Here is a 26,725-nt window from a genome sequence, read left to right on the forward strand (position 1 = left end):
CCAGACCTATTATTTCTATTTCAGCTATGACAGTTAACAATGGAGCAATGGAGCTCTCCTCTTTGTGTTTTACCTATATAACACAGTACAATGTGACTGCAGATTTAGAAGACCAAGCCTGCCAGACCTATTATTTCTATTTCGGCAATGACAGTTAACAATGGAGCAATGAAGCTCTCCTCTTTGTGGTTTCCCTATATAACACAGTACAATGTGACTGCAGATTTAGAAGACCAAGCCTGCCAGACCTATTATTTCTATTTCAGCAATGACAGTTAACAATGGAGCAATGGAGCTCCCCTGAATGTCACTGGTGACTTTGAAGAAAACTGCTACCCCTCCTCTTTCTTTTCTATCTATGACGCTGCCCAACTGCACTAAAGACTGCAAAGAACTGTGCTACCCCTTCTGTGTCCCTCCGCTGGATCGCCGTGGAGGGCGGTACTTATGGAATCCAAAACTCACGACACCCGACAACGTAACAATGACGTTTTGCCTCATTTTCAATCCCGAGGGTGCGCAAAAGTACCAAGCTGGCTCGGCTTGGTACTCAGATCTGCTAAGTTCGGGTGTGTACGGTTCTCAGGGAACCGAGCCTGAGCATCTCTAATTTAAACCTCTAATGATTTGTTTATTTTATTTTAAGTATTTTTCTCCTTACCCTTCCTCCCCTCATTGTACGATTCTTTTTCCTGGTATTTCCTCTCTCCCATCCCTTCCATTCCAATCCTTGAATAATTGTATATGTCTTAAAAATGAATGAACTTTAAAAAATAAAATGATAAAAAGTGTGAAAATCCTCTAGCGGTTTGCAGATTAGGAAATGTCTTAAAGTTTGTTCTATCACTACCCCATCACAGATTATTTTAATATCTAATGCACAGAACAAAATTTTTGCTTTAGCTTTTTTGGCGTGTGGTCATTTAAAAAAATCATAAGCTGTAGGATTGCCAGGACCCTGCATGATCCATCTTTAACTCATAGAAAATGTTTTTTTATCCTGTGAAAGATACCATCCTATTGTGGACATCAATGCATAGAAACTGGTAAAACTGGTCGCAATACATTCATGCACATTGTTTAGGAACTGACAAAAACAGGTTCCTTATATTATTATATTCCAAGTTTATGTTAAGAGGGAAGGGAAATCAAAATGTCAAAAACAGATGTCTGCCTATCACCTTGTTGAAGATACATGTCAATTGATCTTTAAATGCTTTCACTGACATCATTCCTACTCTCTAGCAGCAGCTGTTGCTGTACATCCAGTAAACTCCTTACTGGCTGAACAGGAAAAAGCCTCTGTAATTATCCTCTTCCGCGTGCTGGTATTGTGAATTTGGATGCAGTTATAGTATAATGTATAATATCACTAGGTGAGAACATTATTTTATTAACAGTTGTAGATAAAAAAAAAATCACTAGAATAGCATTCAAAAATATTGCAAGGAGAATGTAAACTCTTTATAAAGCTGCACAGTGAACATATCAGGGAGCCATTCATCTTATGAAAGTCTACAATATAAAAAGTGGTCATGGTTCCATTTCAAACTTTTATTTTAGCAGAAAAAGAATCAATAAAAGGGCAGGTGAGTGAAATATCTCATTCCAACAACAACAAAAGAAAAGTGAATACCAATATGCTATATGTTTTACATATTTATAGTACATTTGCAGAGTACTTTTTATATTGTCTTTGTGCAATGTTGCAACATTTTTATTCATACAACTCTGCTGCCTTTTGCGATGTTTTAAATCGCCTTGATGCCTTTCCATAATCAACACCATTGGTCCTTTTCTGAACGCTAACTCTCCTTATGTTGTGCAGGCTGATTCCTTATGAGTACTAATTACCTGTGTTTGGGCAAGCTTGCTTTACCTACATTTTTGCTTTGAATATACGGGACAGACAAAGGAAAATATGTGACCTTTCTTGTAGTAACTGTACCTTTAAGCATTTTTACTCAAGCAAGGTCATTATTTTGGGCAGCTCTGTGGGACCTGCATGCCAGTTCCCAGTGCTTTCTGGGTATTACAGAAGGCCATCCTCATAAGAAGTGTCAAAATCCTCTTAGTACACAGTTAGCCTGCCAGTTTATTACTTTCATTACAATGTTACTGACAGATGGAACCTTTTAGCACTAGCAATGATCCACAATAAATTGGAAAATCTACGATTAAGTAAGCTCCACCCTTCTACTCATTCACTGTCGCAGAAAACCGTCTTTCAGTGAAAGTTTAATGGTTAATCTATAATGTTGCTGCTTGTATGAGTGTATAAGTGGCTACGAGGAGATAGCAGCTTGTGTCTGTCGCTCTCCCTCCCTGTGCTGCTATATTTATCATGACATGTGGCCATAAATGGCTTGGACTGGGGCTCTGACATTCCACTGACAACCAGGCATCATTTTTGCCCTGGACTCCAATGTCCAGTTCCTAGTACTGGTCTCTTCAAACTCTTTGTTGGATTGTGGATTTTTCTTCACAGTTTTTACCTCCATTCTGAGAGTATATTCCTGCACTGAGGTAAGTGTGAACGTTTAAATGTGACACACTTGTCTCACATGCCCAGAATAATCACCTTTAATGGCTGGTGAGATCTGCCGTTAACACACTGAATGTCACTTGTTCGTACCCCTTGGCAGGGAACATTAACCTGGGAAGCTGCTGTCCATCTGAATTACATGTCTTTGAGACTGATCTAATCCTTACTAAATATCCTTAACAAGATGGAACTAATTGTCTTTGTGTCAGCCTTAACTAACATGTTGATAACTGTCTGCATATCTATGTCACATAGATAACCAAGTTGTGCAGTTTTGTTCATCTCTACTGTGTAATAAGCACAAGGACATGTAATATTGGCAATATGTGTTTCCAACATCCTACGGGATTTTGAACTAAATGGTTTTCGGACAAATTTTTTAATGTTAAGAATAAAAAGCAACAGATTGGTGCTAATTGTATTGAGTGCTAATCAAAATGATTCAACTCTATATATGAAGAATTCATTTTTTATATAAATGTTGTCTACATTAATTTTAACCAATACTATTATAAACACCTAGCTAATTTATATTATTCAGCAATGTCACCCAGTTACCAAATCATTTTAGAAATAGTAAAATGTCTGGTTAGTAATGCAAATTAATTAACCTCATTTACGAAGAAGACTGGATGTTCACCGCAAAATAATTGGTTTTGTATTGGTGCACCGTATGGTCTGCCCAGTGTACTTCAAGGTTCATGCTTAGTCTGCAGCGGGGCATCACCATAAAATATGAGTGTACCTAGGTTTACAGGAAGGTTGAAAAATCTGAAGCGATGCACTGTGCTAAGGTGTAAACATCACATCAAACTCCAACCTCCTACCACTTTGGTAACATTCTTTTTATTACATTACACTTTAGCAATTTTTTTACTAAAATGCTGCTCAGTTTTGCCTCATTTATGGGCTCAAATTAAGCAACACTGTGAGGTGACATTGTAAAAAAAAAAATGCACTTAAATATGCTTTTCTCCACCAAAGAACTGGAAGGTGCAAAATGCTTCTTATTAAAAGTATTGAACATGATCAAATCTCCACCAACCCAGAGCTGGTGCAAATTTCAAGTATTTTTGCAATAGACAATAGCTGTCTGTCCTTTCACACAGCCCCTAAAACTGCACGTCTCCACACTTTTATCTTGTTTTAATAATTCACTGGGGAAAATAAAATCTTGTTTTTGTACTGGTCCACAAAACTAGACATATTAGTGCACCTAATCTGCCTTGAGCAAGGGATGACCTCGCTCCATCCAGCTCCTCCCACTGGCTAGTGCAAACATCTTATTTCCTGGAAGCCCATGCACTTTGGTGGATATATTGGTGCACCTGTGCAAACTGAGGCGCACAATGCCACCAAAGAGGATGTTGAGCTGCCGCTAAGCAATGTTATGTCTTGTAAATGAGGTCCAATGATTCTAGCTGAAAGCATCATTTAATGTCATTGACTAGAAGAGACTAAAACAGCAGATGTTTCTGGCCAAATCGGGCCTGATGTTATTGGATGTGAGACAATCACTTAGTAATATCATGTAATATAATGGACTCAAGAATGACCACTGTGTCTTCCAGACGATGTTAAATTATGCGATTGTATTTGGCTGAAGGGAGGGATTGTACCCATTTAAGTTTATTTTAGTTGTTGGAACAAAAAAAAGAAAATGTTACACTATATTTGTATATTTATATTAATCAGTTCAATTTGTGAATAATATATTTTGCCTAGCAAAATACTTTAATATATAATAAATGACACCAATAATGTTTTGCTATTACATACTTGCCAACATTGGCAAGTTGTTTCCCGGGAAGTCCGGGAGGCAGGTGGGTGTGTGGGGGCGGGACTCGAAGAATTGCGTCATTAGCCCCGCCCCCAAACTGTCATCAGTATTTCGATTCAATAAAAACAGGGGGTGGGGCCACGATGACAAATGCACAACGTCACAAATCCCCGCCCCCACCGTTTAATTTTACGGATCTGGCCGGGATCCGAGAGAATTGCCTGCTTGTCTGGGAGGACTCCCAGAAATTCGGGAGTCTCCCGAGTAGGCAACTATTTGCTATTATCACACATTAAGTTTGGTAACGTGCATTTTAGAATACCACAGTCTTCCAATTGGAAAAGTGTGGTGCTCAGAAGCATCCATGGTGACACCTAGCATTGAATTTGAAACTTAAAACACTGTTTTCATGCTCCATGGAAAATGCTGCCATGCACTCAGAATGCCATGTGACATGTACTAAATAGAACACAGCCCAGCTGGAGTGCCTGTTACAAGTTTGAAATTGATTCATGCCGGAATATACTATGCAACACTAACCTAGATTTGAGGAGCACCTAATTTAAGCAACTTGCTATTGCCTGCACATTCTGAATAACTTAAAAAGGAGTTAAAGCAGAGCAGTTCTTAGGGTAAATGTAAACTAATACTCTGAAAATGACTCATTTTTATCCTACATATTCATGGCACTCAATGCAATCGCCCTCCTTCATTATTTATACTGGGAGGAAATAGGTAAATAGTCTCAGAAAAAAGATTAAAAAGATAAATAACGTAAATGAATAAAATGAACCTTGCCAACCTATATGGTAAAGAAAGCTGTGATGTTATTGGTAGTAATTGATATCATAGCACAGAACAGAAAATTTTAAGAAATATTTTTTCAATTTAAAGCACTAAAACTGAACTAAACCTAATACTGTATTTTGATATATGGTAGAAGATGGTAAACTGTAATATCTTGCAGGAAAAACTAAGTTTGCTCAGAAAATAATTTAGAAGTTGCTTATTGGATCTTACATTTGTATCAATTAACTGACTTGAATCAATACTTAAATTGCCCCATTAGCAGCAAAGTATGCCACAGTAGTCTGCTTAGCTTCATTCCCCATCTAATGCATAATATGGTTTTATATAAATAGAAGGCAGTTGGATTTTTTTTTTTTTACAAAACCCAAAAAACAAGCATTTCCATTTTTTATGTTTAGTTCTACTTTGTACTTTTGTTCTGTTGTTTACTATAGTTTTGTCCATATGTTTTGCCAAGTTCTATGTATTGTGCATCATATTTAAATGGAGGCAGCTAAAGGATTCATGAATGGTCTATTATCATGTACCCACAGAAAAACACATGACATTCCAAAGCATTAGTAACATGTCAAAACACGTCTACCTGCACACTAAAATGTTTTATTTCAAGAAATGGCTGCACAACATTATTAAATAAAAAGGTCAAATATAGTTAAACCATATAATGTACTTGTGTAGATCATTTGTAACATAAGCAATATACAAGTTTGCATCAATTCGCAATATTTGAAAATATCTCTTCCTCCCGTATCCTATTGTTGTCTGCAATTAGCCAGAATAATGTCAAATATTATTAGAAAAGCAAAGAGGATTTTCATGGAAATGTTGAGATTTCAATAAAGAGTAAAATAATAGCAGAATACGTCTATGGAACCATAAGAAGCCTACCTGGCCATTCAGCGGCCCAAGGTGGCTACTGAACAGGTGCCCTTGCTTTTCATTATGCAAACTGCCATAGGCTTTTTTTTTTGTCTTTTTTTTCAGTTGTGTGTAATAAAGGACAATATTGTCATTTTCGAACCATCAATTTCCCAACTAGGTCAATATTAATTTATACATTTGCAGAAAGAAATCTGGCATTAAATGTATAACTTTCATTTTACTGCCCCCCAAATATTATGTTCCCTCATTATAGGCATACCCCTATACATTTACTGAAAGGAATCAAATGTCATAAGAGTATGTGTTTATTTCATTAAGTAAAATTAAATATTGGAATGGTTCAGTTTGTTTTGTTATAAATAAAGTAATTATAGTTGTGGTGATTTTATTATAATTTCACTCCTCCACATATGTCCTGGGATGTAACTCTGTTACACAATGTAGTTGTGATTATTATTCTGACTTTATTAAAATGTTAATAAATAAAAATGATCAATGAACAAAACATAGCACAATATAATAAAAAAGGGGAGGTCAGCACCACAAATCAATACCTTTATTTCTACTAATGAAGTAAAATGCTAATTGAAGCTATCATTCCAAGCTACCATGAAGCTTCAACTTGCACCTAACTCTATGGATGGACGGGCTGTAATATGAAGTACAGTGCAGTCCATATTTTATGGTATGGTGCAAGTGTTCCTCCCAAACATACTGTTAAATTTAATACATATATATATATATATATATATATATATATATATATATATTACACATACACACACACAGACACAGTGTGGTCGAATATATACAGTATATATATATATATATATATATATATATATATATATGTGTATATATATATACATATATATATATATATATATATATAGTGACACGGGCACCCTTCTGGTGATGCACACACGGACAATTTTTTTTTTGTATAAAAAGTACTTTAATTGTTCCATCATAATAAACAGCATACACTTCATCATGATCACCCGAAGATACCGAACAGTGACTAGACATACTTTTCTTATCGGTCGCAATGAATAGTAGCACAACACAGGTTTTTTAGAATTGACACTCCTCTCACAGTCCTAGCTTGATAGACAGGTGACACTCCTACCTTGCCTTTAAAAAGGACTTCTCTGCAGGTGTTCTGTAATAACTCTTTACTGCAGACACATCCTGTCAGCCTGCGGTTATTGGTGGAAAAGTCACTTTCAAATCATTTTCAAAGCATGTAAATTAAATCACACTTTATACTTTTACATTGTCACACATGTCTTACACCTGTATATCTTAACCCAGGTGCACTGCTATACATGTGTGTAACCCTGTCTACAGCCTTTACCTGCAGACTGTCAGTTGAACACCTGACTCCTCTCTTAGAGGCCTGTGGCAAATCACTCCCCTTTATCACAATATATACTGTATATACAATATATATATATATATATATATATATATATATATATATATATATATAATTGGTTACATTCACAAAAACAGTAGTAGCAAAAAATACTCCAACATAAACAATTGTATACTTCCTATATATACTTTATATATGTGAAATAAATGGACTAACTATGTTAGACTTTTGCTATCACATGGACATGCATTATTGTACTTTCTCAAGTAGTAATACTTGCAGGTGACCTATATTTCTTTAACATGCCTATATAGAATATATAATCCTGGCGCCCTATGTAAGGTTTAAATCCAGCATTTACCCCCTCGAAACTCGCAGAGCAATTGACACGAGCTTGGCTGTTGCAAGGGAAAGTATTAGTGTACAAATAATTCCTCAGAAACATTTAAATATATATTTGGCTATGTCATTTATTAGTAGTTTAGATTTTAATACAATTATTCACTGCAAATTGTTCATAGCTTCATAAATGAGTACAGTTATTTATATACCACATGCATTTGGTTTTTAATATCCTTATCCTTTATTTATAAAGTGCCAACTGATTACACAGCATTAATTATTAAAAGTATGCTTTGTGGTACTGTGACAGTATGAGAGCTATGGAGTGTACATGGCAGTAAGAGGACATGGGCAGCACGGTGGCGCAGGGCCCTCTTAACAACATTTGGGGCCCCCGGGCAAAGCAGTGCACCGGGGCCCCTATATATATAAAAAAAAATAAAAAAAATGATTATATATATGGGCCCTGCAGCCCAGGGGGTCCCGTCAGAGGCAGCTGAAAAAAAAAAGTTCCTGAAAAAAAGAAGAAGAAAATACATACCTTGCTCTCAGCTGGCGATCCAGCTCCCTCCCTGGTCCCCTCCTCCGTGCTGCGCTCCGCAATGAATGTCGGGCGGGCGTGATGACGTCATGCCCGACATGCACTGCGAGCGCCGCACGGAGGAGGAGACCAGGGAGGGAGTCGGATTGCCAGCTGAGAGCAAGGTAAGTATTTTCTTCTTCTTTTTTTCAGGAACTTTTTTTTTTTAGCTGCCGGGCCCCCTGGGCTGCAGGGCCCCCGGGCACATGCCCATCGTGCCCTATGGAAAAGACGGCCCTGCGGTGGCACAGTGGTTAGCCCTTCTGCCTCACAGCACTGGGATCATGAGTTTGATTCCCCACCATGACCTTATCTGTGTGTAGTTTGTATGTTCTCCCCGTGTTTGCGTTGGTTTCCTCTGGGTGCTCCGGTTTCCTCCCAGACTCCAAAAACGTAATATTAGGTTGAGTGGCTGCTATCAAAAATTGACCTTAGTCTCTCTCTCTCTCTATCTTACTCTCTCTCTCTCCCCCCTATCTCTGTCTGTGTATGTATGTTAGGGAATTTAGACTGTAAGCTCCAATTGGGCAGGGACTGATTTGAGTGAGTTCTCTGTACAGCGCTGCAGAATTAGTGGCGCTATATAAGTAGCTGATGATGATGAATAATTGTGTGTTTTTAGTAATAGGAGGTTTGGTTGTCAAAAGCAGGAGCAAAAACGAAGATTTATCTTATGATTTGTCCGCGAGGAGGTGAATTGTGATCGGTGAACAGTCGGGTGTTAGATGTTTTTCTATTTTCTACAAGCAGCTCAAATAGTTTGGATGTATATGTGAGCAGATAATGAGTTAGTAGATTAATGGAAGTGATGTCTCAGGTGAGGCGTTTTGGTCTGGAAATGTGTGTAAAAGGTAGACGGGATGAGATCAAATTAACTGGCTCTGAGGTAAGAGGGTGAGAGGAATGAGATGTCTTCATCATCAGTTGCGAGACTGAAGAAGCAGAAAATAGAGTTGGAGGTTGAGTGTGGAGTGATTTCATTTCATATCTGTCATCAATGAGGAGTCACTGTGGTACAATAGTTATTGCTGCCTAACAGCGCTAGGGTTTGTTTCCAACCAGCGCCATAGCTGTGTGGAGTTTGTATGTTCCCTCAGTATTCCCTGACAGTCCAAACACATATTTGTAGGTTAATTGGCTTCTTGCAATAATGGTCCCTAGTGTATGTGTACAGGAGGGAATTTAGAATGTAAGCTGCAATGAGGCAAGGACTGATGTGAATTTTTTTTACAGCTCTGCGGAATATAATTGGCGCTATATGAACAAAATTATCAATAATACTGTTTTCACCAAGGTTATAGAAACTTACAACAATAACACATGCAATAAAGACAGCCCCAATGTACCTTCACTCTCATGATTAATTTGTCATAACTGATCAGGAAAGAAAGAGTATCTAAAAAGACACCCATAGTTTGCAGTTACCTGTGTGGGCCAGGTTTTGATGATGCAGAAGAGGACATGTTGAAGAGAAGTTGGCTGTGGTCAGATTATGGGAAGACAGAGACTGAGACAAGCATGTTCTCCCAGGTCATGGATTGTGTATGAAGTACAGACATCCGTATAGTGCTGCAGGGTCCCAATGAGACATCCAGACTTTACAGGAGGGATTTACAGATAGAAAGGTCATGGATGAAGGTTAATTTGTTACAAACATATCAGTCATTTCAGAGGACACAAAAGAATCAGAGGTTATATTTGTGCAGGAAGGGTAGTGGGAATAAGGTCAGTGGTATTATATTTATTAGTGTGTGAATTTGAGAGCAGGTGTGAACATATTCTTGGTCGGTGGATTTGTTACGGGGGGGGGTTGGGATTTGTGTGGCCTTAGCATTTGGATGCTGTAGAATAGAGCGGTGAGAGTAAAAGTGATAAACATATTAGTTTAAGGAGCGTGTGACAGAGGAGATTGTAATATATTTTGACATAAAATGCAGAAATAAATTGTGGTGGTGATGAATATCATATAGACAGGTAGGGCCTGATTTATCAAGGCACGCATACTGAGCGCAATGTGCGCTTGGTTAAAAATCTACGTAAGTCACGTATATGTACACCCGAATTCAACAAGGAGCGGATGTGAAGATACACGTGGTGATGAATACAGGTTTGAGGGATTGTGTGAGAGGTGCTCTCCCACAGTCTGTGCTACTCTAGTAGACTAGGCGTTGTCTGCTCTACTCTACTAAACAAGACACTTCAGGATACGTCCAATATATATGTGGAATATGAAATTGTAAAAGAACGCACAGAAATAAACAACTATTCAATTAATGTTACCTGTTAATAATATAGGGCCTGATTCATTAACGAAAGTTAAGCAAAAGTAAGTAAGGCAAAACCATGTTTCAATGGAGGGGGAAGGTAAATTTAATATGTAAGGACAGATTTATATTTGGGGTAAGACATGTCCTAGAACAACTTTAAATTTCAGTGTACAAATAAGCTATGAAGTAATTGTGTGCTACATGAAAATACAGACAGTGTTTTCCTTATGTGCAAAATAATAAACTAATTTGCACCCCTTGCATTGTAACATGGTTTTGTCCAGAAAACTTGAGTAAGAAACTTACTAAATTTTTTGCTTAACTTTCCTTAATGAATCAGACCCATAGACATTAATGATAAAACATTAAAAAATAAGTGTTTTTTTTGTTTGTTTGCTTCCCATGAAATACATTTATTATGATATTATGAATGTTTACAGTACATAAAATCATTTTTTACAGCTCCTGATCACAAACAGATGTAATAACACATACACAGCTGTCATCACCAGGGCCACCTTAACAATATTATGGGCCCCGGGCAAAGCAGTACAGTGGGGCCCCTACCTCTATATATGTGTATCATATAGATATATATATATATAGAGAGAGAGAGAGAAAGAGATATGGATAGATAGATATAGATATATTTGCAGGATATTTTTTTTTTTGCAGGATTATTTATTTTACTTAAGAGCCCTGTCTATGGGGCCTCCTCACCTGTGGGGCCCCCAGGCACCTGCCCATCGTGCCCAATGGAAAAGATGGCCCTGGTCATCACTAGTAATCGGCACTTAGACTAGACCTGTAGCTGGAGCAAGAGACAAGGCTGAAAAACATGTACTTGAGAGATGCCCAGAGCTTGAACCAGACTCGAGATTGGCCTGCCCATACTGTACATTGACTACGTGCATACACCCAGTCCCCACCCAGTTTTCTCACTGAAATCGTGGGCTGTAGTGTCTTTCGAAGATGAATTGAACTTGACTGAGTTCTGAGGCGTATGGTCCGGTTCTGGGCATGCGCATTGTATGCACATAATCATTGTTTACATTCCTTGATGAATCAGACCCGTAATGTATCTTACTGATAGCTGAAGGGTGTCATTTCCAGATCAGAATCACTTTTGTAGTAGAAATAACAGGGTTGCAAACTCAAACCATGTGCTTATAAAACTCTGGAGTATGGTAAGTTTTACCGACCAGCTGTAAGACCCAAAGCTCAGTCAATGTGGCAAAGGCTGTTGCTGGTTGTACCCTATGGTGCAGAGGTACCAACATTTTAAAATATTTTACAGACGCTCTTGTAGAGTAAAAAGCCATGCTAAATGAATCAAGCTTCTGAAGTACTCATAGTTTCATGCAGTATGGGTCTATTAGTAATAGAAATTAGGGAGACCTATTGAACTCTTCAAGATCTTTACTGGGGGGTGAGAAATTGAAACAAAATAAAAAAATCATACCATTCACTAATCCCTAAATCATCTCAAACCTTGAAAAAGGTACATTACACAGTAACATTTTGTGGTAATTTTCTGGGGTTGCACCAATAGCATACAATGGCAAAACTTCAGTGTTATTTTTGTAACCGGCCTCCATTTTTCCCAGCTAATGTCCGTAAGGTAAAAATATATTTAAACCAATAAGTTACTAAATGAAATTACTACCTGTGACGATTATGTAATATATCTAATGACTGATTGTTATTTTCTGTTGAATTCATTTATGACAATGTGAATATTTTATGTAACTTTGTAATGTAATCTCAACGTGTGCTTTGCTAAAAGACATGAGTCTGAAACCTATGCAAGTGTCATTATCTGTTGAAATTAGCCAGACCAAGAATAGATAAGGATCTTGGAGGAGTTTGAAGCCCAAAGTTGTAAACCATCTATCCAAGCAGAAGGAGGTGAGAACTCAAGGCACTGTGAACATTCCAATCTCAGGACATCCCTAGCTCACTTCGAAAGCATGTGGCAAAATAATCTGTCTTTATTGACAGCTAAACTCCAAAGGTGGGGGGTGAGGGCTATGCGGAAAAAGTTTAAAATCTTCTGCTTTAGACATCATTTTGGTGAGGGGTCTATCAAGACTGAAATGCCCCATTTTCCTCAATTATGTTCCCTCACACATCAGGCCTTATCTAGTAATAATCTTATCTAGTAGTAATTCTGATTTTATTTCCTATTTTACTTTCTGAAACTTATTTGTGCAGAATATATTGTATGTCTTGATATTAATTTTTGTAACTAAGCCTTGTTACCATTTTTCGGATTAATTAAATTTAATCTAGTGTATTCTCCTTGATTCTTTGTGAGTTTACGAAGCCCAGGGAGGCTCATGCTACATGTGTATGTGATTTAAGTGTGAAACATTAAAAGGTGGTTTGGGTGAACGTAAGGACACTATAATAAATCCTTTGTGGTTGCAGAAAAGGTGTATTCATTGCTAAGTGACTAAGGTGACACCAGTCACAGCCAGCTGTTCAGATTGCTGTATCTGGGACAGGCTGGGAGTTCGTGACACTACCTCTTCTGGAAAAAAATTAGACATTGGAATAAGTAAGTCGTTCCTGCAAAAGAAAACTCTGGACAAAAACGTAAAAATGTTCCGTTCACAGAAAATACCTCCAGTCATGTAGGGGCTGTGGAATGAGGAAAATCAACTGATAGGAAATGTAACTTTGTTTAACTGATTGGGAAGGTTTATTTGAGGAATATGGTTTCTCTGTGAAGGGGATGAACTGTGCAGTGATGTGCTACTATATGCGGAATGTTCTAAGTATAAAAAGGTGTGGCTAATGAATTAGACAAGGACAAATGTGCCATTGCTTTTGGGCCTAGTCTCCTATGATGAAAATGTGGCCCTGGTAGTAACATGAGTGATACTACAAGTAAATAACTTATTGTCTACATCTGGTAAACACTAGACTAATTCTCATAATGTGTAATTAGCTTGCCAAAAGGGCTATGTAACTGTAAAAGTGGGTGTGGTTAGAGGCAGTGGTCAAAGTGGAAATTTAGAAGTGGTGGTACAGAAATTTATAGTGATAGTATGAAAGGTGTAAGTGAATAGAATCTGTTAGTTTTACAGTGAAAGCAGCAGGAGAATTGGCGGTAAAAAAGCTGCAAATAAGGGGCTGGCTGGGCTGTGGGATAGGGGAGCATATACCCCCCCCCCCCTGTCACTGGGCTACATGCATTTATTTTCCTTTAAAATGTTCCTCATAGGCTCCTGAACCGAGACTCGCCCCCCCTCCCCCCGGCTAAAGTTTGCCAGCCCTCCCCTGCTGCAAGTACAGAAGTTTGTAATATTTAAGAGGAGGAGCCATTGATGGGAAAAACGTACTGTGAGAGCATAATCTATTACTGATTATAGCATATATATGCTTTTCTGCACGTTTGGGCATATTTTCACCACTTTTCCTAGTCAGACATCATTTTTCCAGATGACACATGTCCTTTTTAACAAAAGACTACTACATTATTGAAGTCAATGTGGACACGTATTCTGTGTACATTAAGAGTAGTGCCAAGGGAATAATTACCATGTTAGCAGGGGAGGCAGCTGCTATGGTTAGGGGAGATCTGTCTGCTCTGGCAAAGCCCCATGTGTATATGGGCTTTTTTCACCCTTGGGTGGTACATGGTACATGGCTTCATAAATGTGCAGAAAAAGACTTAGGATATATACACATTGACATTATGTATCTGTGACAAATCAAGGAATTATTATTATTATTATTATTATTATTATTATTACCTTTCAATCTCCGTTATCCAGTGCGTCCAAAAAATACACACTTTACATCACACAGCCTTTTGTTGCACCCACTATTTTTATTATTATTATTATTATTATTATTATTATTATTATTAACATTTATTTATATAGCATACAAAACAAGTAGGATAAGGGGTGCTCTGGGTGTGTTCTATTTCAGGAGGTTTTATAGACTGCTTCCTATTTTGACCTGCTAATTAGGGGGATGTCCGGCCCCTCTCTGTGAAATACAGCTTGTTCTGGGATGAGGCCCGGCATTATCTATACCACCTAGAGCCAGGGGCGGATCCAGACTATTGCTATACCCCGGGCGATTTTAGGGGGGGCGATTTAGGCCCCCCCCCTTTCTAATTTCTAAGGCTGCCGGCGGCTGCACAGTATGTGCAGGTCCGCTCGGCAGTGACAGTGTGCTGCCCCGCTGCTCTGATTGTGTTTAAAAGACAATCAGAGCAGCCGGACAGCACACTGTCACTGCTGAACGGACCTGCACAGTGTGCAGCCGCCGGCAGCAAGCCCCTGCTAGGGGGGGGGCAATCGCCCCGATCGCCCCCCCCCTGGATCCGCCACTGCCTAGAGCTGTCTATTTGTAGTGACCAGTTGTATGTAATTGTATATAAACGTTCTGTTGTGCTGGCCTGTCATAAGCCTTTAGTGAAGTAACCATATTACCTTGGTTAAAGTAGCATTATAAAGCCAAAAAATTAACATAAAAAGTTGGCAGTAGCCACCAGCGTGTATATACAAAGTATCAGTCCTTTGAACAGGGTTCTAAAGTAATCTTATTCTTTCAGTTTTTATGTAGATTCCATCTGTATTTAGATTCCTTCTATGTCCTTAAAGTTGTTGATGTTCCTGTCAACTTTAAATTTCAGTTTACAAATAAGCTATCAAGAATTTGTATGCTACATGAAAAACAGACAGTATTTTCCTTATGTGCACAATAATAAACTAATTTGCACCCCTTGCATTGAAACATGGTTTTGTCCAGAAAACTTGAATAAGAAAACTTACTAATTTTTTTGCTTAAATTTCCTTAATGAATCAGACCCACTCTCTTTTAGTTTATACTGCAAAGGGTGCAAAGTCTTTTTGATAGTATATCTAAGGGTTTGGAGTGTATTGTGCATTGGTTTCAGCAAAAAAGAATCTTTAGTAAACTAAATATAAGTTTTGCATGAACTATTTGCTAAGTGGTCCTAAAGAGATAAGTTTTCATGGAACACTTGAAGGTTTGGAGGCTAGAGCAAAGACTTACTCAAAAACAGGCCTGGAACTAGGAATGGGCTCAAGTAGTAAGTGAGGATGAGATGGGCCGTTCTGGAGCAGAGTGGAGTGGTTGAGTTGGGAGAGGTTTTAAGGCAAGAGATGAAATATACTGTATGTTGGTGCAGTTTTGTTAATGCTCTTGCATTGAAGTTGTTATCTTCATCTTCATCATCATCATCAACATTTGTTTATACAGCGCCTGCAAACGCCATAGCGCTTTACATTTGGGAAGAAACACAGTAATAAAACAATACTGGGCAATACAGACAGAGAGAGAAGTAAGAGGGCCCTGCTCGCATGCTTACAATCTATGGGAGCATGACGGATGAGAAAAATATATGTAAATATGTATGTTATTCACAACATTATCCTGTTGCTTTTATTTTGCACTCTCATTGTAATAAGGGTACATTTTAAATATGTTGATGCACGTCAGATGCAGTGAAATGGAACAAGAAGCGTTAAAGAAATGAACCTCATAAAAAAGTTAAACGTATGTAAAAACACAAATATGTCTCATGTGGTTCAGTGATTTTTTCATACATTAGCATGCACTTAACTGTGCACTGTAATGCATCTTAAACACAGAACTTTATCTCCATAACCTCTGGATTTAAGGGTGCCTTCAATACCGTGGAGATCAACAACCCTCATCTATAGTGTGATCATAGGCAATTTAGGCAATAACCAAGTACTAATTGCCCATAACAAATAATCAGTATAATTCAGTCCTGTTTGTTACACTACTGAAACAAAACTAACCTGGTTTTAACAAGCAAATTAATCAAAACCTAGCAACAAATAATTAAATAAAAGGATATATTTTTGAACCCACTATAACCAGTGAAAAGAGGTGGCAGGATGTCTTTGCCCTTCTACCAAAAGCATCATCAACATTTCGGCCGTGATTATCGCAGCACAGATCTGCAGTCCACCTTGAGCCAGTACCAGCATGAAGAGAAACGCCACTCCGCCGCCCACAGCAGCCACCTTGGGTAATGATCCGAACATTAACATTTTTCTTCTCTTATTCGGTTAATCAGTTCTTCAATTACTATTTCACTTTATTTATGGTTTCATTTTCTGTTGAATATTATTGCAGCTTTTCATATAGTTCTTTTATTCATGATGTGTCCGGTACTAATGTTCCATAATGTACTGTTCATCTAAAGTATGGTATAATATTAACCTTCTCTTTTTTATCCTCCTCTTACTATACCGAATAAGTCTCTTCTCTTTTTTCCATAACCTAAAGTCCAAAAATATCTTTTCTTTCTGTTATAACCTTTTACTAATATGTTAATTATCTCGACATCCACTGTAGCTATATTACCTTATTAGTTGTATCACTATTTCCTGCTCATCATTATCTTTGTAGTCTGTCTCTGCCCTTGTTTTACCTCCAAGCTACAGTTGGGTTAGGTTACACAAGTGATTGTTAGTCACTAGCAGACAACTGCAAGATCAGTAATTGTCTGATCACATTTAGTCACATGTGATTAATCACATCCAATCATATGAATGGAATTTGCATTAAGTTGAATTAAATCCTATTTAGTGTAATAAAACCATGCTATGATGCATATAAAAACTATCAAAACAACACACAAGAATTCTGTGTTGACAAATTTAATTAGTTGCATGTGATTTAAATGCAGCAATAAAAATTGCACAATAAATTGTTTGTGTAGACCTTTGATTACTCCTGCATGAATATCAGCTTTACGGTTTAATTACATTGACCTGTTCTATCACCGTATGATTGTGTTCCATTTAGTCACTATAGCTCTTAGCCCATTACCCTATGTGAAGTACTCAGGTCCCATTTGGAATGTTCTAATGCTGTGTAAGTCAAGTCTTACCTAATTACTATACTCATGCCGATGATTGTACTATTATTTCAAATTTCTCCCTGGGATTGAAAACTAAGCACTGCACTCTTTATTTTGGAATTTTGTTGCAATGCTTCCGTATAAACTATGTGTTCCCTGAGTTGTACAGTTATACAGTACTTCCTAATTTGGAAGAAGAAAAAAGGGCACAAATGGTATGAATGCAAGAGAGGCGAGTAAGCAATGTAACAAAACAATGAGAAAGGCACGTCAGATGCCTGGATGTGTAGGGAGAGGATTCAGTAGCAGAAAGAAAGAAGTAATAATGCCACTGTATAGGTCATTGGTGCGGCTTCATCTAGAATACAGTTTCAGTTTTGGGGGCCATATCTACAGAAGGATATAAATACATTAGAGACTGTACAAAAAGGGCAACTAAAATGGTGCATGGCCTACATCACAAAACTTACCCGGAAAGACTAAACAATTTTAATATGTATAGTTTGGAGCAGAGAAAGGAACAGTGGGGACATGATATAAATTTCAAATATATCAGGGGTTTTAACAAGGAGGAAAACATTCTTAAAAGGAATAGAAATATTAAAACACGAGGACATGCACTGAAACGGGATGAAAGTAGGTTCAGAGGAAATTTGAGGAAAATCTACTTCACAGAAAGAGTAGTGAAAAAGTGGAATAGCCTCCCATCAGAGGTGGTTGAGGCTAGTAAAGTAGAGCAATTTAAACATGCTTGGGATAGACATAAGGATATCTTCATAAAGAATACAGGATCAAATAGGGTTTGAGTTTACGATAGGTTAAAAATTGGGCAGCTGGATTTGTACACGATAGGAAGCACCAAGTATTGTGATTTCGACTGTGCTTTATGTTTGACCTGTTAAGTTTGTAAAACCCAATAAAGATTTATTTAAAAAAAATTGGGTACAATGGACAAGATGGACCAAGTGGTTCTTATCTGTTGTCAAATTCTATTAGGCAAGCATAAAGCATCCCTCTCTCTCTTTCTCTCTCTCTTTCTCTCTCTCTCCTCTCTCTCTCTCTCTCTCTCTCTCTCTCTCTCTCTCTCTCTCTGTATATATATATATATATATATATATATATATATATATATATATATATATATACATACATATATACAGATACTCACAATCATAAATATGAAAAGACTGTAGATTGGATAGAGAACAAATTGGTCCCTGCAATATTTGGGAATTGAAATATTATGTAATGCACAAAAAAAATGGTGTGGATTTAAATGTTACTGATTTTTAGCCTAAAATGAGAGCATGTGACTTTTAAAAACATTGAGCATTTATATTTAAAAATAAAATGCAAATGAAGAGTAACAAAAGTATAATCATACAATCCAATTTGTAACATATATGCTATTTGCGATTTATATACATTTATATTAAATGTGCTGTGTGCTTCTTAGATGTACAGTATGTATAAGTCTCTTTTTGTGAAGTTTGTGTTTTGCAACACTGTAGCATAATAATTACTATGCTTTTAATCAACAGCTTTCTCCCAGGAATTTTGCTGAGTGTCCATATTTTATGTTTTGTTGGGGATGAATGTTTGCAGCCTGGAGTTTATACATTATCATGCTATGCTTCTGTCTAGCAGCTTCATTGTATTCTACTCTTAATTTTACAAATTTAAATTTTATAAATATTCAATCACAGCATATTGTTATGCGAGATCCTCTGCCTTCTTTCTAAGTAGCACAGAGCCACCTACTTTAACAGACATTCAAGGTAGTCCTCATAAAGCATATGGAATCTTTTAAGTGTATATAAATATAATGTATGTAATGTACATCTCTTCAATATGTTACTATTTTCTTTGTAGAATCAGCTGTTAAAAAAGCAACATTTTCAAGCACAATTATGTTCTGAATTAATTTGCCAAAATTCATCGAAACTCCAAATTTGACCAAATATTTTATTCATCTCTTCCTTTCAATTAAATATTTAAGCTGGAAAACAGGGTCTTAAGCTATTAAGCCAGATGCATACCACACATCGACCCACAACTCCAGAAACCATATTACATGTGTTTTCATCTATGGTCCCAGAAATGACAGATCTTGGAAAATTACTAATAAAGGTCCTTTATGTAACATATGATTAGTGTCTGTAGATAAAGTCTGACAATTTTTGATAACTTCAAGAGAGTTTGTCTTTATTCTGTTAATCAATAACTACACATAAAAGTAGACCTGAATTTCAGTCAGTAAAAGCATTGTCCTATTATATAGCATGAAATGCATTAGAACCTAGTAATAGCCAATCAGGCTCTTCAGCTGTAACAATGCTACATCTCTCAGCATTTGATATGTGTTTGAATAATGTTTTGTGTGTCATTATTCTTATGTTTTGAGAGACCAAGCATTGCAGGAGTTTATGAGATAATGTCAAATGTGCAGTTGTACCATAAGATTGTGAACTTTCAAACACTTTTAGATTATTATTATATTTTATTTATAGAGCACCAAAATATTATCAGCATTGTAGAATAAAGGATCATGATGCAGACAAATCAATACAATGACATGGAACAGCACTTGCCCAATCTAACTTACTTCTCTACACCTAGGATGTGCATGTCTTGTCATTGGCGCTCTTTGGAAAGATATGCTTTTATGCCGCCAAACCTCCCAGCCAAATCACATTATTTAACATAACTGGCTCTACTATGCTAATCCACCAGGCTTATTGCATTGAATAATGCGATCTAGCCAAGATTATTTATCCTTTTTTACACCACCTCCAAGCTAGCCTTAAAACATGACTTTGGGGTCTGCTTATTACATGGGGATAAGCCCTAAATGCTGCGAAAAGGGGATTTTTCGTAGGATTTAGGGCTTCACTCTAATTACCAAAACCCACAGCCAGTAAAAGCTATCGCCTGCTATTGCAGGTTGCTAGCCATAGTTAGTGGTCTATTTACTAAGGAAAGCAGTGATATGCAGCGATAGAAAATGTAATTATCAGTGGGAAAATAGAGAATCCCTTCAAGTTTGCCTATTTTCTATCCATTTGCATTTTTCTCTTTAGTGAATAGATCTTTATATAAGAATGCCCAATTTGGCATAATTGAGACAAATTGTGTGTTGCCTCCACAAAAGCTGGTTTACAATGTCTGCTGCAATGGTGCACAGGCAGATAAGTGTCTGGTATGACAAACGATATAACCAGCTATTGCGTGATGCTGATCCCCTGTAAATTACCCTAATTTTGTGTAAACTGTAGGAGCAATTGTAAAAGCTCACTTAGATCCTCTTTACTCAGCTTACAATAAACGCATTGTGTTTATATTTATGCAATCTATATTTAGATCTGCTATGGTCACAGCATTACAGACTACAATATAAATAAACTGTTGCATTTACTGCAGATTGAAGTCATCCCATAAACTGATAGAGGATACATATAAGATGAGTCCAAGAGCAAAGCGGTCAAAACATTTCGCCCCAGAGAATGCAGATGTGGGCTATGTGGTTCCTGTGTTCAGAGGACGGTACGTGTGCTTTGTGTTTATTCTTGTATCCAGCTATTCAATCCTAGTGACTTTCACATCCCACCTGTTCTGCAAAGTTTCCTATGACAGTCACCATAAAACACATTCCATGCCAGAGAGTTAAGGAATCATTTTATTATGTGTATGCAGCATAGAAAAACCCATGGAAACAGGGTTATGTTACAGATCATATCTGTCTATCATTATATGGAAATATATATATATATATATATATATATATATATATATATATATATATATTACATAATGAATTATTTTGCCAATATTAAACACCAGATTTAATGTATTGTGAGATGGTTTATTTAGTGACCAGACGTTACGCTTTTTTGTTTGGCACTAGTTACATTCAAATTCTTGTATTAGATATAAAGTTATAGCTAATTTAATATTGTTTCTTTGAGGTATTCAAACAATTTTCCTAAAAAATAGGGCAGAAAGTTACATTGTTACAAGGAGGGAAATAATGGAGTTCCTGATGAAATTAATAAAAAATCATAGGGGGTGGGAAAAGTGATAAAAGTAGGAGAGGGGCCTAACAAGGGATCAGACCAATCTGCACAGTGATCTAGGGGCCTGAGCATCAAGCTGGTGACACTAATCAAGAGTCTATTAGGGGAATTAGGACTACCTATATATCCATTTCAGCAATGGGAGATTAGATTGTGCCAATCGTTTTATTGTTAGAGCAATATGTAGAACATTGTTTCCAGTCAATTAAATAACTGGTTACAAATGTCTTATTGCCATAACAGTTATATTGCAGAACATCAAATACTAAGTATCGAATTACTTGTACTGCGATCAAAATACAATCCATCTATGGATGAATGGATATTTTTTTCGCAAGAGACTTATTAGATACTGTATATTAGGTTCCGGACTCTATCATACATTATAGCAAAGAAAGAGAGCCACACACAGCATTTTTTAACATTTTGTTTTATTTCACTTGTCACTATAAATTTTGTTCCTTTTAAATGAATAATATTTTAATAATTATAATAAAAGTTATATTTTAATTGAATTGACTTCTCTTGTAGAACACTAATATATTATATATAGGACAGTTTTGTGAACCATTGGAGGTCCAGCTTTCTTGTTTTTTTCTTTGTGTGGATTAATTTCAGCTGGCAGGTTGCACCTCTATTTCAATTAATAATATAGATTAGCAGAATATTATAAATAAACGCAATATAACAGTATATTGAGACAGCAGTCCATTAATGATTACTAGTGCGATATTTTTTTCTTCCCAAAGGTGCTACCCCAAGAGAATTATAAGCATAAATTGTCAAATTAAAAGAAAAAGAATGCTCTTGTCATGGGGGCACTCTACCTTTCACCCTTTTATCACCACTGCATATTAAAAGCTAGATCATTTATTGATATTCTTTAAACACATGTTACTATCATACCATTCTATGTTTTATGTTGATTTAGCTTTTAATATGCATTGGTAATAGAAGGTGAAAGGTAGAGTGCCCCCATAACAATAGAATTATTTTTATTTTCCTTTTCCTTTGACAATCTATGGTATAATGTCAGATCAATAGTCTCCACTGGCCAACATTCTACTGTATGTGGCAGCAAAATGAGTTATTATCATAATGTTGTATGATCCATAGACTTATGTGCTAGAAATGGCTTAACAATGTATCAAAGTCAGTATAAGAGACCAAACTGGTTATTTTCCATAAAGGGTAATCATTCAAATGTATCAGAAGCATCTAAGAATAAATTATTATTATTACTATTATTATTATTAATATTATTATTATTCTTATTATTATTATTATTATTATTATTATATATCTTCAATAAGCAAATCAGCAGTTAGCTTTCAATGGTGACGTGCAAGTTATGGTGTCCATGTACAGGTCGATCCAACCAGACTGCTAGTGTCCATCCTTAGAGCATTTGGGCATTTTCTAACATTGTTTTAAGAATAATTATTTATTAACTAATTAGTAATTGTTATAATTAACATTAAGAATAATCTAATCGATTATTGGTATTAATATTTCTAATTATGTCTTTCTAAAGTGCGTAATGTGATAATATATATATATATATATATATATATATATATATATATATATATATATATATATAGCAATGATTATCAATTGCAAGAAATAAATTGTCAATTTTCTTTCATCTTACAGCCAAGAATACGTCAGTGGAATCACTGATACAGAACAAGAAAGGATTAAGGAGACAGCTGGATATGTTGCTCGAAGGAACCTCTTTACCTCTGGAGAAGGAATTAGTGTGTCCAGGACATCTTCTTCATCATCAGAGCATTCTGAGTCCTATCAAAAGAAATCTAGAAGTGTTTCAATACGAGAAAAGGCAGAGCGACTAGCCCTCAAAAAGACGGTAAGAATCAAAAATATATATGTGTAAATCAGTGTTTAAAGCCTGGAAATACCCTTGGAGGATGTGGGGAATGTGACAAATGAATGTTCCCCAGAAAATTCTTGGGGGACCTACAAGTCCTCCTGGTAGGTGCTAGATCCTATGAAGGTGGTGGTGGATCTAGCATACTAATGGATGGATGGATCCCAGCCTATTGCCGGGGCTTTTTCCATCCATCTTGTGCCATGTGAAGAACAGAACTATGAACTGCAGAGGTTGCAATCAATGTGGGTATCTCCATTACCTTTGCCATTGGTAGATGGGTAATCCTAAGTAACCTGTGACTCTCCTGCTGTTGTGGAACTACAAGTCGCTAAAATAACAATAGTAATAATAATAAGAAGAATAAATACAGTAATGTTTAAAAAATAAGAATCCAACTCCCTACCAAAAAAAATCCTTTGGGTGGGGGAAGGGGGGTCATTCCCAAGGGCATGGGGAAGTAATTAGTATTACTCCAGCCCCATACTGTTCCAGGTAGGGTAAGGAAACACTAGGGAGACGTATATTTATATTTTATTTTTGTTATTATTTATTTTTACATCCTTCAAGGTTCATTGTACCATTGTGCTCAAGATCACTGCACCACTATTGCAATCGACCCAGCACTCTCATAGGAAACAATGAGAGGCATCACGCTTTGCTCAGTATCCACAGTGTCAAGACAGACACTATTGCTGGTCACTGCAGTCCAGTAAGCAGATGAGCTATGGGACAATGCAGAGTGGAATTCCTGCTCTATGATAAAGTGCTTACATCACATTTGAGTGGTGATCCTCTGTATAATAGCTTAGTAAGGGTACGCTTTAAACATTTTTACATTTATCATCAAGGTACAAACCATTCATTTAGACTTTTGCAGAAAAAAAAGGGCATTTTTAAGACGATTACTTACATTATGTTCCAATTTAAAAATGTGCTGTGACAGAGTATTCAGGTTTTTTTGTCTGTGAATAATACCGCTTTCATACTGCCGCCCCGGCAATATCCTGGGTTTTTCAAGCCGGGTTTTTGCCAGGGCTCGGAGCGTCCCAGCTCAGAAACACCATTCATACTGCACCTCGGACCCGGGAATTTCCCGGGTTGACCCCATTCATACTGCACAAGTCTGTGCCCTGGCAATTTGTAGGAGTCATCACCAAAGCAGTTTTCATTGGCTGAAAAATTTCTCCATTTCTCCTAAACTCCTTCTCGAATCTTCCACGGGCTTTCACCGATGACATCATCCTCCAGAGACAGGCAGACAGCCAATCAGCTTGTTTTCTGTGCAACCCGGGTTGAAAAACCCGGGTTGCACCATTCATAGTGCAGGCAAGCCGGGTCCGACCCGGGAATTACCCCTCGATAAATCCCGGGTTGAAGACCCGGGTATTTAGACCCGGGATTTTTGACTTGTACCATTCATACTGCACCAAGACCCGGGTCGTTTGAGCTCGCCCGGCAAAAACCCGGGATTTTGGTGCAGTATGAATGGGGTATTATAGGAAAATACTCTCACTGGAGTAAAACTTTACTAGAGCAACTGTTAATATGGGTACACAACTATGCAATCTTAATTCAGACACAATTTCTGTAATTACTTCCCGTTTTAAAGTCCAGATGAGCATACCGATTCATGCGTACACACCTACATAATTTACCTTTAGATCTGTGTTCTTCATCTGTCATAACCATCTGCTGAAAAGATCTGACTCTGTACACTCTACAGATATCTGCCTACACTGCTGGTCGTAAGTGCAAACACACTTCCACATTTGATCGACATCATTCTTTCCTTGATTGGGATTTTAAGGACGTTTATAAAACCAAATCATCAGATGCAATGTGTTTTGGTACGATAAAGCATGATCGTGGGAGCGTGCACATTCTTGCAATGTCTGAACAAATGGCTGTGACTCATGTTATCTGCATGATAATTGCATAGATATATACCCAGCTTTTCAGTCTGACTTGTAAGAAACTGTTGTAAGATTAATGTATAATCGATGTACCAGACAAACTAATTGAAATGTTCTTTGCTATGAGCTGTATTTCACACCTCAGTGCACATTGCACTCAGACAGACCCATGTGAAATGTGAGCATGTTCAGCTGCCTAGAAATGAGGAGAGAAGATTAAGGAAGTGGAGAGCCCTAAGAGGGCATTCAAGTGAACCCTGAAAATAATTTGCAGGTTTTAAATTACATGGATATTTCGTGAAATGTTGGTGTAAATTAGTCATTCTAGTGAACCACTGTCCACCAGCTGTAAAACTATGTGTGATGAGAAGAATCATTAAAAATGAAATGAAATCATATACAAAGTTTAATAATATAATTAATACAGTTTACTAACATTTGTGTTTTCTTCAGAAAGATTCTTAATGCATTATTAAATAGATAAATAATTAAAATTCATTTCATCAACCAAATATTAGTAAAGTCTTAATTTTGGTGCTATCAGTGAAATGATATAGGAGGGATTGGGCTCATCTGCATACGTGGCATACGTGGCAGCCCCAATCAGCCTCTCATACTTTATAGAGATGCTATAAAGTCCACACATTGTTTCTCAATCTGTTTTGCTGAATCAGCAAAAAAATGGCAATTCAAAGGGAAGTCAAACAGGGTTGATCATGTTCAGGTCCGTTAGACCATATTTGGGCTCAAACATGTTCAAGTTTAAATTGAAACATTTGTAACCTTTTTTCTAAAAGATGAGTGTAGAACCTGTAAAGGCCAATGGCAAACGTGAAAGAGTCTTGGAGAACTTGACTATTAGGGGGGAATTCAATTGGCCAAGTTACTTGAAAAAATAACGCGGCCTGCGCACTGTTACCGTTATTACGGTAATAGTGCACGTAAATACCGTTATTACAGTAGTTGTAACGCCGGCTTTTTGCTCGCAGCTAAAGCCCGGTTAAAGTTACCATATTAACGGTAATAGCTTTAACGCGGCGGTACTTCGATGGGAATTGAATTACCCCCTTAGTGGCAGAACCAGAGGTGACATGGAAACTGCCCCTTTCAGCCTGTCGCTAAATCACTGTCTATATTGGAAACACATGTAAGTAGAAAATGACAAGATCTCGCAGTTTTGTCTTTCGGATAGAGCAGCAGGATCACTTCTTACATCATCAAGGCCTGCTGGTGCGGTTGGAATGTAACTGAACACAAAGGTAACAGGATCCTTATTTGGCACTGCAGCTGTTTTTGGGACCATAGCTTTGCAATACCACCCAAATGCCTGATATCATAGTAATTTCAATTTGTGTCTCCATCATTGTGCTTTAATGTTCTT

The 26,725-nt window shown here is 37.1% G+C and overlaps 1 protein-coding gene across 2 annotated transcripts in view; it reads left to right on the top strand.

Moving 5' to 3' along the window:
* Nucleotides 1-2,386: 2,386 nt before the first annotated feature.
* The window catches only part of MYOM1 (myomesin 1), a 95,106-nt gene continuing 70,767 nt past the window's right edge, over nt 2,387-26,725 (top strand). The window contains exons 1-4 of one of the 2 annotated variants that reach the window (XM_075213362.1): nt 2,387-2,526; nt 16,477-16,627; nt 20,885-21,007; nt 23,194-23,407. In XM_075213362.1, coding sequence (XP_075069463.1) covers nt 16,494-16,627; nt 20,885-21,007; nt 23,194-23,407 — 471 coding nt within the window. In that variant the 5' untranslated portion in view covers nt 2,387-2,526; nt 16,477-16,493. The remainder of the gene's footprint in view (nt 2,527-16,476; nt 16,628-20,884; nt 21,008-23,193; nt 23,408-26,725) is intronic. The other variant, XM_075213363.1, reaches the window with a different exon arrangement.

Source organism: Mixophyes fleayi, chromosome 5, assembly GCF_038048845.1.
Source record: "Mixophyes fleayi isolate aMixFle1 chromosome 5, aMixFle1.hap1, whole genome shotgun sequence".
Taxonomy (NCBI): Eukaryota; Metazoa; Chordata; class Amphibia; order Anura; family Limnodynastidae; genus Mixophyes; species Mixophyes fleayi.